At 50.0% G+C, this 19,209-nt stretch overlaps 1 protein-coding gene across 12 annotated transcripts in view; it reads right to left on the bottom strand.

Annotated features, from left to right (window-relative positions):
* MTSS1 (MTSS I-BAR domain containing 1) overlaps positions 1–18,464 on the bottom strand; it is a 160,539-nt gene extending 142,075 nt beyond the window's left edge. For 5 of the 12 annotated variants that reach the window (XM_070802473.1, XM_019973410.2, XM_070802475.1 and 2 more), the window contains exon 1: positions 17,319–17,946. In XM_070802473.1, coding sequence (XP_070658574.1) covers positions 17,319–17,390 — 72 coding nt within the window. In that variant the 5' untranslated portion in view covers positions 17,391–17,946. Of the gene's footprint in view, positions 1–17,318; positions 17,948–18,297 lie in introns of those variants that run through there. The other 7 variants (XM_070802470.1, XM_019973412.2, XM_019973411.2 and 4 more) reach the window with 3 other exon arrangements.
* Positions 18,465–19,209: the final 745 nt, after the last annotated feature.

Below are 19,209 nucleotides of genomic sequence, written 5' to 3'. Positions count from 1 at the left end.
TTCACTCTCTGAGCCTAGGTTTTCCCCCACTGAACTGTGGGCTTGAGGACAGAAAAACAGAGGGAAGAAGGGAAAGTATTTCCAATAACAGGGACAAAGACAGGGAGACGGGGAGGACACATGTGGACTCCTCCAAGGGACACCAGAGTGCCACACTGACACTGGGCGAAGCAGGAGATGGAAGAACGGACAGGGAGAGCGTGGGCAGCTGTCTAGGGCAAGATCCAGGATTGAACTACAAACGGGGCTTGATTCAAATGGCGGGTGACTTGAATCCCAAACCAGTACAGCGATGAGAACCTGGCGACCCCATCACACACCTGAAGGCAGCCTGGTCCCTTGGAGGGTGGGGAGGAGAATAAAGTCATCTTCTTACTTCTGAGAGAAAGGCCTACCTATCTCGGTCAACTCCCCAAGAGGCTGGTGGCCACTTGAGCAGACAGACAAGCGGGCTGCCCTGGGTGTGTGCTAAGTTGCTTCAGTTGTGTCCGACTCTTTGTGACCTGGTGGACTGTAGCCAAGCTCTCTGTCCACGCGATTCTCCAGACAAGAACACTGGAGTGGGCTGCCGTTTCCTTCTCCTGGAGATCTTCCCGACCCAGACTTGAGCTCTGGGGATACCGAGTCCCTATCGTCTCCTCCACTTATCCCACAGCCAAACGCTGGGCAGGCCACTTGCTGGCTTGGGGTTCTCTTTTGCTTTGTATTAAACAGATGCCCGGGATGGCATCCCACACAAAGCAGAAGAAAAAAACTGTAACTTACCAGCCCGGCTAGTTCACAGTGCCCCATAAATAATGCAGCCACCGCCTCTCCCAGCCCTGCCCACGTGACAGCGGAGCCTCAGGGACAGCTGAGGGAATGAGACACCAGGCCTGCCGCTTGGGGAACACAGAGGAGCCCGGAGCCTGGGTCGGAGGAAGGGCCATTTGAGAGGAGCCAGAGACTGAAGAGGACTCTCAGGAGGAAGGAGGATTTGCCTAAGCTGAAAAAGAATAGGGACCAGCGGGGACAGGTTACAGGAAGTGAGGTTCCAGAGAAAGCTGGCTGACCAGTGGCTATGGCTGATGAGAACCCAAGTTCTAGATATATGACTGGACAGGTCATCTCCCAAACCCCTCTTCACCTTGATAAGCATCACTGTCACCACCATTACACATCACCATGTTCTGAACAGTTGCTAGATGCCTCATTAACAGATCAGCACGTCCCCAACATTAACTGACAATACTAACATCTGGAGATCTTGCAAAAATGCAGTTCTGAATCTCTTGGTCTGAGGTGGGGCCTGGATGTTGTATCTTTCATCTGAGTGGTGCTGAGGCTGCCGGTCCATAAACCACACTTGGAGGGGCACAGCTTGATACACACTCTTACTACGTGTTCCAAAAACCCCATGAGGCAGGTGCTGCTGTTACCCCACAGCTGAAGAAACCCAGGGCCAGAGAGGCTGCATCCTAGCAGTCTAGGCTAAGCTAGAACGTGATCCCTGATCTGCCCCTCCAAGCACTACCCTGACTCTGGAAAGAGCAAGCAGCAAGATACACAGACCTGGCCCTAGGCTGCAGGAAGCCCAGTAGGCAGGCTGGATCCTGCTTTATATCTGGGTTCAGTAGAAGCCAAAGAATTGATGCTTTTGAACTGTGGTGCTAGAGAAGACTCTTGAGAGTCCCTTGGACAGCAAGGAGATCAAACCAGTCAGTCCTAAAGGAAATCAACCCTGAAAATTCATTGGAAGGACTGCTGCTAAAGCTCTAATACTTTGGCCACCTGATGCGAAGAGCCGACTCATTGGAAAAGACCCGATGCTGGCAAAGACTGAAGGTAGGAGGAGAAGGGGACGACAGAGGATGAGATGGTTGGATGGCATCACCGATTCAATGGACGTGGGTTTGAGCAAACTCTGGGAGATTGTCAAAGGCAGGGAAGCCAGGCATGCTGCAGTCCATGAGGTCACAAAGAATAGGATACAACTTAGCAACTGAACAACAATAAGAAAACCAGATAAAGTAGAATGGCGAGCAAGGGCTCCCCAAACAAATAACCCCCGATTACAACTGCAAAGGATCTGGGCGAGCTGTAATGTCACCTTAGAAATGATCAGGATCCAGAACCATGTGAAAAAGAAAACATAAAAGAAAAGCCCTTTGTGCAGAAAACATCACATACCAGATAGACACACACTGGAAATGTTGAGTCACCACAATCAGCGGTGTGATTATGCCTGATTCTGTCACATCTTCAGGTTTCCTGTGGACACTGGAACTGATTGGCTTCTACCAGGAGGTGGGGGAGCCTGTCCCGAGCATCTCTCCAGGTTTCCATCCCCAGCCCCGCCACCAGGTCCCTCCCCAGGGTGAGTGTGAGGGGTACAGTCCACAGCATCCCTCCCCTTCTTCCAGGGACACCCCTAGGTGAGTTCAGCCTTCAGGGAAACAAAAACAAAGCTTCAAGAGGAAGTTTCTGACCAAAGCAGGAGCACCACTGGACTCCACGCTTCTTAAAGCATGAGGCAGGAGTCTTTGACTTCCAGAAGTGGGTACCTGTCACAGCTTTGTCCCCAAAGCCACCTTTCCCCACCCCATCCAGCAAGATGAAGGGCTCCCAAGGTCCTCTGATGAAAGGAGCTGCGTAAACCCCTCCACCATAAAACCATTCCTGGGCTTTTATTTTCTGATTGGAGCTTGCCTAATCCACGAATTACCCCTGTCCTCAAGTGGATGACAGCCTTGCGGATAATCAGCGGTTGCCTCCTTACACGCCCACCCTCACCCACCTACCCAAGCTCACCAGCAATAAAAATGCCTATGAAAAGAACCTTACAGCTCTGTGTACACTTCATGGATGCTGGCACCTCCCACTTCAACAGATTTTCCCTCCCACCAAACTCCACAAGCCCCAAACCCCACCCAGGCTGCTAGGAATAACACCTGGGCAGGAACCACCAAAAAGGGCTGTGCCTGTTACGTCTACAGTCATTACTCTTTTTTTAGAGTCTTTCCACTGAATGTCCATCTCTTTGCCTGGATAGAAGGCCCTGATGAGCAGCCATACCCAGTGTCTAAAAGGATCAGTGTGGTCTAGTGGGTGGAGTCAGGCTGCCCAGCTTCAGATCTCCCCAGACCTACATGACTCAGTCATCTGGTGACACTTTATCTTCATCTGTAAACGATGACCATGGTAGTCCCCTCCTCAAAGGATGCTAACAAGGGTAAGTCAAAGAAAAGGAGGGCGCTGAAGGGTGACTAGCATCTTGCAGTCCAGAAATGCTAGCAACTGCCATTTTAATGAGTCACGTACAAGGCCACCCAGACTCGGATGTTTCATGAGCACCTACTATGCACAGGTTGCATTTCCCTGGTGGATCAAATGGTAAAGAATTGGCCCACAATGCAAGAGACCTGGGTTCGATCCTTGAGTCAGGAAGATTCCCTGGAAAAGGGAATGATTGGCTACCCACTCCAGTATTCTTGCCTAGAGAATCCCATGGACAGAGGAGCCTGGTAGGCCACAGTCCATGGGGTGGCAAGAGTCGGACACGACTGAGTGACTAACAGCAGTATGCACAGGCACCGGGTGGGGCTTAAAAGAAGCCAAAGTACTGAGGAACGCTGCTGTGTAAGCCACTGATCCTGGAGAGCACCACACTCTAGAGATAAAGCCCTGGAAGGTGCAATTGGTACAAATTTCTGGACAGAGTGATTCCTCACCAGGGTCTTAGATGACTGTAGCCCACCAGGCTCCGCTGTCCATGGGATTCTCCAGTCAAGAATCCTGGAGTGGATAGCCATTTCCTACTCCAGGGGATCTTCCTGACCCAGGGGTCTAACCCACATTTCTTGTGTCTCCTGCACTGGCAGGCAAATTCTTTACCACTAGTGCCACCTGGGAAGCCTGGAAGAAGAGGGGGAAAGAAAGGAAGGGAGGGAGCATTCCCTGCAAAAGAAAAAGAATTAGCCAAGGATAGGAAGCACAGGAGATCATGCTACATTCAGACATGAGTCACTCTGTTCACCTGGAAGACACCCAGGGAACGTGTGATTTGGGGGATGAGAGTGGGGGGGAAGAGCAGGGAGACCCCACCCACTCCACAAACTGCAGAGGAGGCTTGTGTGGCTCAGGGAGGCCCAGGAGCCACCCCCACCTCTTCTTACCCAAGGAAGACTCCCAGCACAAGCTCCCAGAGACTCACCACCAGGGAATGCCTGCTAAACCTACAGATGCCTGCACCCAGCCCCAAATCAACACGACCAGATCCCTGGGGGTGGGGCCCAGGGGTCTGCACTTAACACATTCCCCAGGGGACACTCAGGCTCTGATGGCCGAAATTACACACAGATCTGAGACTTATCACTCTAGACAACAGGCCACAGGCATCTCAGGTCTTGGATACTGTGGCCTCAGCGATTTCTCAGTCCTGATGTACAGGCCATGCTTCTGTAGGAGTAATCCCCAGTGATAATCACCTGCGCAGGGGAACGTGAACAGACCCACATTTTCTGAAAGGCATTCGGCAATGGGTTTCAAAAGCCTTGAAAGTATGTGCCTTTGACTCAGGATAAATCTCTGTGGGGAAACCACCAGTGTAAATCAAGGTGTAACTGCAAGGATCTATTTGCTGAAGAGCTGCTCATGGTGAAACACTGGACACAGCCTGATCACAAATCACTATGGAACTGGGCTCCTGACTCAGGGCCTTTGCACATGCTCTTTCCGTGCCTGGAACATTCATTATTCCTCTGATGTCCACATACTTCGTAAGTTATGCCCCAAATGTTACCTTCTCTTTGAGGTGAGGCTTTCCCCAACCACCCTATTTAAAAACAACGACACGGAGCCTGCTTTATCACACGCACTCCTTCTAAAATACAACACAACTGACTTATTCAGTTTGTCTGTCCCAGACGCCCATCCCTTGTCCACTAGAATGTAAGACCCAAGAGGACAGAGATCTGAGTTCATCTGGTTAACTGCTGGGTCCTCAGCACTTACAGCTTCCCAGGTGGCTCAGAAGGTAAAGAATCCACTTGCAATGCAGGGGACGTGGGTTCAATCCCTGGGTCAGGAAGATCCCCTGGAGAAGAAAACGGCAACCCACTCCAGTATTCTCGCCTGGAGAATCCCCATGAATAGAGGAGCCCGGTGGGCTACAGTCCACGGGGTTGCAAAGAGTCAGACAAGACTGAAGTGACTTAGCGCACACACATCCCTCAGCACTTAACACAGAACCTGACCCACAGCAGGTCCTCCAATAGGTGTCAACTAAATCAATTAACCATGAACAAAACAATGCACCACCACACAGCCATTAAAACTAACCCGGCTTCTAATTACAAGCACAGAAAGTGTTAAGTGAAAAGCTAAGTGGAAAAGGAAATTTCTGGCAGGGCAAAGGCTGCAATAGCCTTCCTCTAAAAGGTGTGTCCATAACCCACTTTGGAATCAAGTGGTTATGGGTGACTTTCATTTTTTACTAACCTGAGGTCTTCAGGTTTTTTTTTCTTCCATTAACTTTCAATTACTTGCATAATCTTAGAGAAGTAATCCCTCGAGAAATGCTCTCAAAACATTTGCTAACTCTTCATGCTAAATGTAGGGGAAAGCTTCCTTCTCTGTGATTTAATTAGGGTGTCCCTAATTAAGGCCAGCCCAACATCAAAGAGGCCAGGTTCCCAGGGACCCTGACTCGAGCTCTACTCCTGGTGGCAGGGTGACCCCCTCCCCCAGCAGTGGCTGGAAGTCTCCCAGGGCCCGGATGCCAAGGGCTTGGCCATCAGCTGTCTCCTCCTGGCCCTGCTCCCCGCTACTTGCTTCCTATTGGGGTGCTTCATCCAATTATCCAGGCCCCAGATCACATCCTGCTGGAGAGCGGGCTTTGAAGGTTCAGTAAACAATCACTTCAAAACAAAGAGGGACCATTAAACCAAACTCAAAGACTTCCTTAATGGCCTCGCGCTCAGCTGCCGGCCGGGCTACAGCAAGCCGGGCCTCAGAAGTGAGACTTAGAGGTCTTCCTGGGAACTAATCTTGCCGCCATTCCAACCGCCTCCCCTCCACGGCCCCCTTTCCTGTTGTGCAACCCTGTGGGCTGCAGAGCTGTTACTGGGGAGACCCTGACAGAGGCGGGGTTCTCCAGCAACACAAACATGTGTCATGCGGTTGTCACCTCGGACAACCACGTCAGACCCTTGTGAACCGCACCCCGCCTGCGCCCCACACACTTCCTTCTGTGGACGAGTCAGCGGCCCCCCAGCGATTTCACGTTGTTGGCTGGTCCAACTCCCTCCTGAAATAAAGGGAGGCCCTGCTGAGCCTCTTCAAGCAGCTCAGAGGAGGGCCTAGCTTTTTACTGCTTTATCTGGTTCGTCCTGAGTCCTAAAGTTATCAGTAGGATGATGATCAAAGTGATCACTGACATACCCACTACGGAATCTGAAAAGGAAATACTAAAATGCTGTAAGAGACAGCTCAGCCCTGTGGATTAAGGGCACAGACCCTGGAGCCAGACTGCCTGGGCTCAACTCCCACTGTACCTCTCCTAAGTTGCATGATGAGGGCAAATGGCTTACCCACTCTGCACTTCAGTTTCCCATCTGTAAAATGGGAATTATGGCAATAACTCCCTCACTGATAGATGCATTTGTAACTACCTTCCTGGGTTGCTGGGAGGATTAACAGTCTCCATAAAGCACTAGTATGGTGCCTGGTTGTACCATACAAATGCTTGTTAAGTAAGTAAAATAAACCAGGGGGAAGGTTTTGTACTTGTACCAAAACCTTCCCCCTGGTTCTGTCTCCCAGCTCTAAATGAGAATCAGAGGTCTTCCCCTGACCCCTCTCAAAATTTCATGCTGACGTCTATTAAGACACTGATCATACTGATTTCCAGTTACTTGTCTGTGACTCCTCTAGACTAAACAACTTTCAGGCAAGGTCATGGATGTATTTCTACCCGCCTCCCCCGCCCCAACAGTGCCTGGCAGAGAGCAGGCGCTTTGTCATATCTATTGAATATGTGTACCGCATTCTCTCAAATTATTTACATGCTGAAAGTTGAAAAGCATTTCACTCTTGTCTCTACTGCATTATCAAAGCGAAGGTACAGGTTTCTTGTATTTTCTGAAACATCTGAGTACCACTGTGGGCAGGGTACTCTGCTAGAAATTACCAGCAGATTTCTGGGTTCCCTTGTGGCTCAGCTGGTAAAGAATCTGCCTGCAATGCGGAAGTCCTGGGTTCGAACCCTGGGTTGGGAAGATCCCCTGGAGATGGGAAAGGCTACCCACTCTAGTATTCTGGCCTAGAGAATTCCATGGACAGTCCATGAGGTCGCAAAGAGTCGGACACAACTGAGCGACTTTCACTTTCAGACATAAGACCATTTTATCTATTCATGCTAAACCCTTTGCATATACTTTCTCTTTTAATCCTCCACAACTTTAATAGGAGACTATTACTCCACCCATTTTACAGGTAAGAAAATCAAGGCTCAGGGAACAAGAGTGATGTGCCCAGAGTAATAGAGCTAGGAAGTGGCAACCTAGCTCCAAGGGCAACCACTTAAGGCAGCATGCAATGAGTACAGGTAGAATCAACATGCATGTGGAAAAATGCCCAAGAGTGCCTGATGTGATAGAAAGAGGAAGACGGAGAAATGAGCGACCTTTCTGGTGAGGCCTTAAAGGATGAGAAAGATCTCAGTAATGCAAAACATGGCAGAGAAGGTCCTCCAAGTGGGACAACAGCAAGAACGAAGAGCACGGGAAGTGTTCAAAGAAGCCAGGGGATCCAGGTTGGGGGACACTGGGCACAGAGCAGGCCACTCCACTACAGTCAATCACAGGGAGGCCCGGAGGCCTGGCTAAGACAGGTGGGCCACAGACAGTTAGTAGGCAGATAGTGAAAGTTGCTCAGTCGTGTCCGACTCTTTGCCACCCCATGGACGATACAGTCCATGGAATTTTCCAGGCCAGAATACTGGAGTGGGGAGCTGTTCCCTTCTCCAGGGGATCTTCCCAATCCAGGGATCGAACCCAGGGCTCCCTCATTACAGACAGATTCTTTACCAGCTGAGGCACCAGGGAAGCCCAAGAATACTGGAGTGGGTAGCCTACCCCTTCTCCAGCAGATCTTCCCAACCCAGGAATCGAACTGGGGTCTCCTGCATTACAGGCGGATTCGTTTCCAGCTGAGCTACCAGGGAACCCCCAGTAGGCAGGTAGGAAGAACCCAAACATGGCCAAGTCTTGGGAAGGGACAGAAGCCAGTACAAAGCTGTTGGTAAAATGGAGACTAGAGGCAAATGAGACTGCATCTCCTGGTGCTCACTCCAGAAAAAGAAGCCGCAACTCAAACAAGGTGGACAGGAAAAGACGGCCGGTACCAAGCACATCTCTAAAAGGCTTTTTTTTTTTTAAGCATTAAAGGCCCTGAGGACCTCAGCCAGGCACCCAGGCCTTCCCTACCTTTATCTACAGAGGATTTGCAAACAGAGAAATGCCAATAGGCCCTGCTGAGCCAGATGAGGTTATAATGAACTCAGGAGTGATTTATATACTTAGTAAGAAGAAGAAGAAGAAGAAACTCAACTTCTCCATTTCCTGCAACTTCATTTGCAAGTTCTAAATACAGCTCAGTAAAGGGTGGGGTCTTGTTTGCCCTAAGAAGAGGTGGAGATAATTATTGATTTCAAAACTACAGAACACTTCATTCCCAAATCTGCAAGACAGAATATAACCGCAGTGAACATCTTAGTCAGGCATGGTGCAAAGCCCTTTAACAAATACAATCTCATTTCAGAATCCCCCCAACAACATTGTAAAGATGGGCACTTTATGAGACCCATTTCACAGAAGAGGAAAATGAGGCTCAGAGAGATGAAGAAATTGGCCCACAGGATTTAAAACCAAATCTCTCTGCCATTTCCTTCTCCCCCTTGGAGAAGGAAATGGCAACCTACTCCAGTATTCTAGCCTGGAGAATCCCATGGACTGTAGACTGCCAGGCTCCTCTGTCCATGGGGTCGCAAGAGTTGGACATGACTTAGCGACTAAACCACCACTCTGCCTCCAAGCTCAGCAGTAGCTCCAGAATTTCCATGGAAGGGGTTTGGGGGCAATGGTGTGGCCGGAATGAATAAATAGGATGTGGGCAGGGAGCTGTGCTGCTGAGAAAGCACTGTTTTCACTTGGATGCCATGTTATAGATCCGCGCTGTCCAATACGGTAGCCACTAGCCACACAAGACTATTGAAACAAATTGCAAGTAAATAAAATTTAAAAATCAGTTTCTCGGTTGCACAAGCCACACTTCAAGTGCTCAAGAGTCACACGAGGCTAGTGCTTAGTGTATCTGACAAATTCCATGATAGTATAAAATCGTACTGGACAGGGCTATTACGGATCAACTAAAAACATCCAAGGATTCTAAAGATGCTTTTTGTCTGTTGCTATTTTTTTTAATTTATTCACTTTAATGTTTCACTATAAATTTATTTTTATTAATTGTAGTAAATACACAACATTGCCCATCCTGAAGCCCGGTAGTGTTAAGCAGATTCTCATTGCTGTGTCACCATGGAAAGACACTTTTACTCAGGCAAGGTTGAGAAAACATGTCAAGGGTGCTCAGACTGTGTATAGCTGGGGGTACTTTTAAAAATCCTAAAGCCCAGGGTGTACCCCAGAGGCACTGAATCAGACCCTCTGTGGAATAGGGTCCCAGGTATCAGTGTCTTGTTGCTCCCAAGAAATCCAATGCATTCATCGCTGTAACCATGTCTGTTCTACCAAAAGGGGCGCAGAACCGCCTCTTCCTCCTCTGGCCAGACCCACCCCTCCGGCTCCCTGAAGACCCCTGCCTGGGGGAGGTGGCAGGGAAGCGAGGCCCAGGCAAAACCCACTGTCCACCTCTAGGACTTGGGAGGCGGCTGCTGCTGACCCAGCTAATACTTTCACTGCTGTCCAAATTCTTCAAGGGAAAGAAAGCAAATAAAAAGACACAGAGCTCAAAAGCCACTCCATTGATTTTTTTTTTCTTCCACCCACTTAAACTAGACAGGAAAAGAAAAACACTTAGACACTATGATGGAGGTCATATTGCCAAGAAATCGGCACAGAAGGGAGGTTTTCTTGGTGAATTCCATCAACTTCCCCCAAACACAGTCTTGCCATGGCTCGACTGACTCAACCCAACTGGAGGGTGACCAGGAAATAATTCAATACAGAAAGTCCTTTTACAAGAGAGTTCCAGGGCTGGACACAAAGTGAATTCAAGGCAAGGTGTTCTCATTGAGGAGTTACTGAACTTTGGGTGAATTTACTTAATTCATGTAATTGAGGGTACTGACAAGCATAGTCACCCAACCTCAGGGCCCAATGGGCTCCACGGACATATAAAGGCGGCCCTCTGGTCAGTCATGGAGAAGACCATAGGGGCTTTGTATGGGGACAAGGACAGAAGCCAAGGTTGGGGGTGACTTTCCCTTCTAGGAAGCCAGGAGGAGGGGAGGAGAGAGAAAGATAGGCTGTAAGTGGTAAGTAGGAGGAGCAGGGAAGCCACAACATGTTGATATATTATAAATTAAACCATTTCCACAAAAGTGACAGCCAGATGGGAGCCTCCCACCCCCATCTCCACTCCCCCTGCCCCGAGTCCTCCCAGAGTCTCAGCTCAGGTTCACACCCCCAGGCTGGCTCTGGGCTGCAAGAGCTGCGATGTGACCCCGATTCCTTGCTAGGTTCTCCTGCGGGACTCAGGCAAGTGAAATGCTGCCTTCTAAAAACTCATGCACAGCCCCCTCTCTACCTTAGTCATGCTCTAAAGAGCTCCAGCTGCTGCTAAGTCGCTTCAGTAGTGTCCGACTCTGTGCGACCCCATAGACGGCAGCCCACCAGGCTCCCCCGTCCCTGAGATTCTCCAGGCAAGAACACTGGAGTGGGTCAAAGAGCTCCAGCTTTAGGGGTCAAACAGACCAAGGTCTGAATGCCAGTCTACCTCACCAGGGCGTTAAACAAATGATCAACTCAAAGCCTCAATTTTCTCAACTTTAAAGTGGGGGTGATGTGAGGACGACAGGAAATCCTGGCACATAATAGATTTTCATTGAGTCCCTTCCAGCCCCCTGTTCACTACATGCAATAAATACAGTTGCTGTTGTTTAGTGGCTAAGTCATGTCCGACTCTTTTGTGACCTCATGGACTGCAGCCCCGCCAGGCTCTTCTGACCATGGGATTTCCCAGACAAGAATACTGGAGTGGGTTGCCATTTCCTTCTCTACGGGATCTTCCCAACCCAGGGATCAAACCTGAGTCTCCGGATTGGCAGGAGGATTCTTTACCACTGAGCCACCAGGGGAGCCCAAATAAATACAGAGCACCTGTATGCCAGGTGGCACCCCAGAGCATCTTAAATTGGGAAGCAGCAAATGACACAGCCCCATGCCAAGGTCTTCCCTGGGCTAAGAGGTAGGAAACATTGATAATGTTGGGGAGGGAGTTGGTTTTACTTTGGGGGGAGGGTTGTAACATGTATGTGTGTACGTGACACAGACTCAGATGAACCCTTCCACAGTCTCCAGCTCATTCAAGGAAAAACCTTGGCAGCCAAATACAATGCGCTTCCTCAGTGCTCATCCAATTAATTTATTCCATTTGTCTCTCCAGTTTGCTACTTAATAAGGACATATCAGCAGTGCGATCTGAAAATCTGAGTCAAATGGCTTCAGGCATCACGGTTCCCTTTCAGGGTCCCAAATGTGTCCTGTCTGCTGTCCTACGCAGCTGAACCTGCCCTGTAGCTTTTGTTTGGCTCAGGGAGAGGTATTTCTCTGTTTTTGCAAAGATGTGGGTTTTAGGGGAAAGTGTCCTGAAGGCAGTTCCGAGAAGTAATGGCAAACTCAAAATGATCTCATTTTCCCATACCCGACTGGAATATCTAAATGGTCTCACTATAGAAGGAATCTGGCCAGCTCTTGCCCATCCCTGGGAAAATGGAAAGGGCCTAGATGAAAATTACAGATAAAGAGCCTAATGAATCAATAGTTTCAACCTTTTCACCCTCCAAGCACTTTAAAGACCTCAAGTGAGCCGGCCAAATTGACACTGTTTTAGTTTTTCCTTTGTCTCTACCCCAAGAGGCAAAAAGAGTTCGAAGGCTAAAAGGTCAGCAGCAGAGTATGCAAGGGACACACTTGTACTAAAAAATTGTTCACACTTGCTGAAAATACAGCATCAAGCTCAACACTTGTGACGACACAGATGCTTAATCAATACTGCAGGACTGTGAGTACACGTTAGTCTCATAAGAACAAAATGATGGGACTTTCCTGGCACTTCAGTGGTTAAGTCTCCACACTTCCACTTAAGGGACATGGGTTCGATCCCTGGTCAGGAATATCCCGCATACCACATGGCATGGCCATAAAATAAATAAAATTACTCTCTTAAAAAATATAAATAAAAATTGGAAAAAAGAAAGAACTAAGTGACAGCTGAACTGGGCAAAATTCAAAGTCAGCCTACCTTCCACGCAAACTGTGACTAGGAATGATCTTCTCTCAACTCTTACCAACTAGGATCTCAGAATACAAAGATTCATAGAATCAAACAAGTTCTAAACAATCCGCTTAAATATGATGTATAAGGGATTCTCCCCACAGAGACACTGAAACCAAGACAAAAAAAAAAACTTCTTCTCAAACTGAGACAAGAAAAATTATACCTGAAAACCCTCGAAAATTGATCTACAGAGAGCAAACCCTGTATCTCTGAACAGGCACCATTCCCGGCAGTTCCCTGCTGCCGGTTTTATGACATCTTCACTTCTCTTCCTTCTCCCAGAGGCCTATACTGAGGAAGCTGTAAAAGCCTGGGCAAACACAGCCATTTGCTAAGAGCAAAAGCGACGTGGGGCCCATCTGTACTTTACAAGGCTTGGCTTGTCTGTCTGTGCACGTCACCGTTTACAGAGCAGCCCACCTCCCTCAGAGCCCAGGCCGCTGGCGGAGGCCTTGGCTGGACTTTCAGTATCTTTCTAGAGAAAAAAAATTGTTTTTCCTTCTTTTGAAAGAGTCAAAAGGAAGTCCGACAAGGGCTGACCAATGTCCTTCCCCAGGCTGGACTACCAGCCCCTCCTTCATGGCCACCATATTGAATTGAACTGGACAAGCAGCTCTCCAAGGGCAGCCTTGGCTCCTCACCGCCCAGCAAAAGGCCTTCCACACAGCAGGCCTTCAACAGACCCTGAGGAAGTGAACCTCTTGTCTGACAGCAACCCCAAAACAAAACAGTAAGGGGTGGGGGCAGAGAAAACCCTGAAATCATTATTCAGCCCTGGATTCACTGCTCACATTCTTGATCTTGTGATGAGTAAGGGAAAATATCATGATGTGTCTTCGAACCACAAAGATTTCCATGGAATTCAAGAAGTCCCTTTAGCAGGTCTAATTTTAGGTAGAATTTAGGAGGGGAGGATACTGGTGGCAAACAGAGGTGGGGGGCAGCGGAAAAAAACTGAACAAGGCCCCTATTCTGCTCGGCACAGGTGCTGGTAACAGGACACCCTTGCCTAAAGTGAGGCGTGGGGTGGGGAATTCAAGGTGGGGTTGGATATTCTTTCACCCCCAGTCACATTATATAACCCCAAACACACTCTCCAACCCAGTACAAAGTTCTCCCTGCATTCGGGCCCCACACAGCTCCTAACATGCTGACTCTTGAGCAACAAGGCAGAGGAAAATATGTGATTTTAGCCTCCAACTTCTTGTTTTTTTTAACTAAGTTAATTATTAAAAAAAAAGACAGGCATCAACAGAGTGAACTGACCTCAAGTTTGGCCAGGGTCTCCTGGTCTTAGAAGCTTTCCAAACATCACCGAATTCTACATGCCGGTTCAATTACTTAACTAAAAAGATTTTCAAATACAAATCTTAGGTCAGTATGTTGTACACCTGAAACCAATGTTATGTGTCACAGCTCAGTTTTAAGGAAAGTAATGGCACACATCTGCTGTTTGAAGCATTAGCTGTGTTTCTTGGGACTTGGAGAGAAATTCCAAAAAGATTTCAGGGTCATCTAATGTAGTCAACAGGGTTGAAACACCAGAAGTCAGTCATCTGGCCTTCCACAGTTGCTTCCAAGCTACAGTTCCCCTAGATGAACCGCGATGGGCCCGTGCCTCCAGCCACATGAATCCTTCCCTCTGGGACCAGCTCACATCAGACGACTTGATTTACGTGGAAAGGCAGCCAGTAAGCGATTTTGCACACCACCATTCATTGGTGACCACCACAGTAGGGTGGAAGAAAGGGAAAAAACACAAGGTTTCCTCTCATCAAGGAATCAATAAGTTATTTAACAGCTGCTGTGGGATCCCAGTGGAAGAAAATGAGGGTTTCTTCACTGCTCCAGCCCCCCTGAAAAGGATACAACACACACCCTGACAGCCCAGGACTTAGCCAGATGAAGGATCGTTAGAAGAAAGCAGAAAGAATCCTCCCCAGCTTTTCCATGTCTTGAGGTTCTTTGGTTTGGGAAGATGGATGGGGCTAAGCCTTGAAATTACTCCATTTTTTGTTGTTTTCTTTTTTTTTTCTCCAAAGAGGAAATTGACTCCCTTCCTGTGTTGCTGTACATTTTGGAGAATCAAATGCTACTTTAAAACAAAAATTTTTTTTCCTTACCCTTTCCTCACCCCACTTCAACATTACTTCTGAGAAAATAATCTAAAAATGTTCTCAAGATGGCATTCCAAATGAGCTTCCAAAACATACATGTGTCCTTCACAGCAAACAGAAAGGGGACCACAAGCGTCGTAAACTATCGTGGGAGTTCAAGAAAAAAGGAGGATAAGCAGGTCCTTAGAAAGACAGCTCACTTCAGATATTAAAAAGTGACTTTTATTGCTGACAACTTTGTGCATAAGCATCCCACACAACACTACATGCCCAAATTTTAAAATTCTCCTTTAAAATGTCACTGCCTTCTAATCCACGAAGTCTTTTCCAAAGAAAACTCCAGGATAAACACTCTGCAACTTAGGCATAAACAATCATGGAAATTAGACACCCCCCCTTTTTCCCTTATCTCTCTACTCCCCAAAAGTCTGAAATTCTGCAGATCTCAAGGCATGTTTTCATCTTCCACTCCACTTTGAAAACCTTTGACTGCCAAAACAAAATAAACCTTTAAAATAAATGTCTTCCCAACAGGATGTTAAACAAACCCGACTCAATTCAGAGAAAGAGCTCAGGAACCACAAACTATAGATCCAGCACTCAAAGGGTATTAAACAAGTCTTTATTTTTAACTGGAATCTTGTGGAAAGAGAAGCATACCACCTTAGCACCCACAAATTGGCCTCCCCAGCCAGAAAGCACTGCAGGGCAGCCAGGAGACACCAGGTGGAAAGCATGGGAGCCCGCCCTGAAGTGGGTTACTTTCTGAAGGGCTTGGGGTTCCAACCCATGAGAACTGAGCCTGGATTCTGGATTAATGAACAAAGAGGAGAAAAAAATCAGGTGTGAACGCACTGAGACTGCAGTGGGGACATGGGTTAGGTCACTGGGTCCACGTTATACAGAGGGACTAGAAACATCCATTTCTCTCCTCCAAAATGCACAAGCAGTTCTCCCAACCCATCTCAAAATCTTCCCCTGGTGATCATAATCCACGTGTGCCTCCAACCAAATCTTGTTTGATTACAAGGCCTGTAGATTTCACTTAAGAAATATCCCAGAGTCTACAGAGGGAACCAAGCTTTGTCTCAATTATTCAATGGGGGTTGGGGGCAAAGGAATGAAAGGGCTGTCTTTGAACAGGACATAATCCATCTAATTCCAAGGGGCTGGATTAGAGGCATTCCTGGGCAAGCCGGGTCGCTGAACAGAATGCTCCACGAATGTCAATTTCTGACAAAAGGCACAGGCTCTGCAGGAGGATTTCAAAATGGACCAGACCAGGACGCAGGCACCTTGGCAAAGTTCACCCTGGGTGAGGTGGCAGTTGGTGCTTAGAGGAGAAAACAGGCCATGACAGCTGAGCATTCCTTCCCAAAGTCCATCTCCCAGGCGGAACCCTCTCCAAACCTTACATTTCAACAGACAAAAGCACCTCCAGGCGCGCAGGCAGCGGCTGAAGAGGGGCTGTCCACACCCACTCGCTGCACAGCTTTCCAAACCTGCCCACTCGTTTTGGAAGCCGAGCTTTTAATTAAACACCACCTCCCCGGATCTGTTGAGGCAAACTGGGGCTGGGCTAGAGCCAAAGAGAAGCTCCCTAAATACACATGAAAAAAAAAAAAAAAAAAATTCCCCCCACCGCCCCCAATTCCCACCTCCAGCCAGCTCGCGCGGCTGGTTATATTTCCTTTAGATTAGTAACACAGGGCCCTGGTCTATCTCTATGCACAGAAAATCCACATTCAAGGATCAGGTTATCCCCAGTCCCACCCTTCGCAGGAAAAAGCCTGGGTGTTGTTCCCCGCCCCCATCATACACACTCACGCGCGCGGGGGCGGGCACGCGCGCACACACACACGCTCACACAGTCTTCACAATCCTTCCAAGAGAAAACCTGGTGTCTGTGCGTGTTAGGCGGGTGGGGAATACAGCTGTTTAAGGTGCCCCAGTCCCGCCTTCGGGCTGGGAGCCTCAGTCTGGGGACGTGGGGTCCCCCGCAAGACTGCTCTGGGAACTTCTGCTCCACGCCCCAGGGGAGGGCCGAGGGGAGGCATGCAAACCCTTACCAGCTTTGGAAGAGCCTAATTAATACCTAATTTGCTCAGATAGCCCCCAGGTGGACCTGAAAGCCCACGAGGGAGAGGGATATCTCCCTCCCAGTCTCTCGGGCTGGGGGGCTCCTTCTCACAGCTGGGCAGAGCCCCTCCCCTCTCCCCACCACCGCGCCAGGCGCCCCCTCCCGTACCCCGGGGAATCAGGTGTCCGCCCAAGCATCCACCCCCTGCGGGTCGCAGACACTCAGACCAGCGACAGACAATGGAAAACTTGGAGCCAGGGCCCCGGGCCCCCAGGGAAATGGGATGATGCGGTCCCCTGGGACAATGAGCGGGAGCGGGCAGGGACCATCAGATACCGCTCCCCAACCCCCGCTCCCACCAAGAGAAGCCGCCCGCTCAGTGACCCAGCAGAACCCGGAGCGGCGCCCCGGGTGAGCAGGTGACACCCGGGCCGGAGCGCTCTCGCAGGTGGCCGGCGGCCACGGCGCAGGCAAGGGCCGGGCGGCTGGCCCGGGGCGGAGGCGAAGCCGCGCGGCGAGGTTAGAGCACAGCGGCGGCCGCAGCCGCTCACCCAGCGTCCTACCTTCATGTCGCTAATGATGGTCTGGAAGAGGCCTCCGAGCGCGCTGCATTCCTTCTCAATCACAGCCTCCATTTTCCCGGCGCGGGCAGGGGCAGGACACACACTCGGAGCCGCCTGGACTGTGCGCGGGGCCGGGGATCGCTCACCCCGGGAGGAATTTCACCCTCCGAGTGACCCACCTCCGACTCGCAGCCTCTTCTGCAAAGAGGACGAAATGCCCGATATCAACTGTTCTCTGCCCAAAATAATACTAAAAAATTTAAAAAGCCAAACCGCTCTGTAGGGCGCCTACAGGCAGCGCTCCGCTCCTGGCCTTAAAAATGCCCGTAGAAGACTGACAATCAGGCCACCACTGGTGCCCACGACAGAAACGGCAAAGCCCATCTCGAAGCAGAGAAAATCGCCCGCTGACCCGGGGCCAGCGCCATTTCAAAATGCAAGATTTTCTAATTTAACCGATGTTTCTGAAATGAAACAAAAAAATCGCCCAAGAGCAGAGCGGGTCTGATCGCGGAGCCCTGATCTGTTGCTCGCAGCCGCGGCCGCCGCCTCCTTTTCTGTCCTGCGCGTCCAGCCCCGGCGCTCGCTACAGCTCGGCTCTTGGGGACGTTCGCAGGGGCGCACGCGCGCTCGCGGCCTTGCGTCCGCGCGGAGGCGCGGGGAGGGCGCGCGTACGGGGCCGCGGGGCCGCCGCACGAGGGCGGGGCTGGAAGCGCGTGCCCGGGAGGCGCGTGGGGCGCCGGCCGCAGAGAAGAGCCGGCAGGCGCGCGGGCGGTGCGCGGAAGATCCAAACCCCGCGGGAGCCTCCTCCGCCGAGCACCCGACCCCCGCCTCCCCTGGGCCGCGGGTCGCAGAACCGAGAGGGAGTGTCAGCACGCGGCTGGTCGAGCGCCCACACCACAATGGCTGCGAGCGCCCGGCACAGAGGGTGCAGCCGTCGGCCTCAGGGACTTGCACGGTGGCACGATTAGCGCAGTACCTTGCAACTAGGGAGCGCTCGGTAGGGCGGGAAAACTGCCGCTACTGCTGTTGCTGCTGCAGGCTTCTAAGAGGCCCGTTCTCTGCTATCAGGACTGCAGAGCCAAGTCACGATTGCAAGCAGCCAAATACGTAATTAGGGAGAGTTCGGGGGCGTATCCTGCAGCGAGATGCCGAGTTCAATAAGTTGCAGGATTATGGGAAAGTGGATTGATTTTGCTATTGCAAAATAAATGGCACTGCGCTTCTGTGTCCTGCTCATCAGTTTATGGAGATTGCTGACTGCCCCTGACTTGGCGGTGGTTTTTCAGGCGCTCTGAGGACTTCCGGGTGGTGGTGTCACTGCAGAGAGCCCCGCTGGGAGTTTTAACCTGGAAATAGCACCAATGGACTCAGGTTAATTTGGGAGCTGGTGGTTTGTTTTCCCAACTCCACCGCCTAATCACGCAACCAGATCTGTCATTTAGATCAACACCAAATAGACAAGGAGGAGGGGAGTCAAATAAGTAGCTTTGCAAAGACCTGAAAATAAGCCCCCAGGCCTGGGCTGTTCCCTTGACCCTTGAAGCGCAAAGCAGGAGGAAAGGAAAATAGGTGGGAGAGGGTAACAAAAGAAACTGTGTGCAAAATGCTGTACAGGCTCCTAGCAGACTCAGAAATAGGAAAAGGTCTGGCTTTGAAAACTGCATAAACCAAAGCGACGCATGGAGCTGAATATCACAGCTGTAGAAGGCAATTTTCCTCTGGGCCACCCTGCCCCATTGTTAGTTATCGTCTCCCTCTCCACCCCTGTTCCCCAAGTCATGAGTGTTACTGCTAGAATTAACTCATCTCTTGGGCAATCCCCTGGATCCTGTCCCCAGGGTCACTTGGACGCATAACTCTCATCTTCACCTTGCCAATAACCTTGACA

This window comes from Bos indicus, chromosome 14 (assembly GCF_029378745.1).
Source record: "Bos indicus isolate NIAB-ARS_2022 breed Sahiwal x Tharparkar chromosome 14, NIAB-ARS_B.indTharparkar_mat_pri_1.0, whole genome shotgun sequence".
Classification (NCBI taxonomy): Eukaryota; Metazoa; Chordata; class Mammalia; order Artiodactyla; family Bovidae; genus Bos; species Bos indicus.
This window is presented reverse-complemented; position numbering and strand designations above follow the sequence as displayed.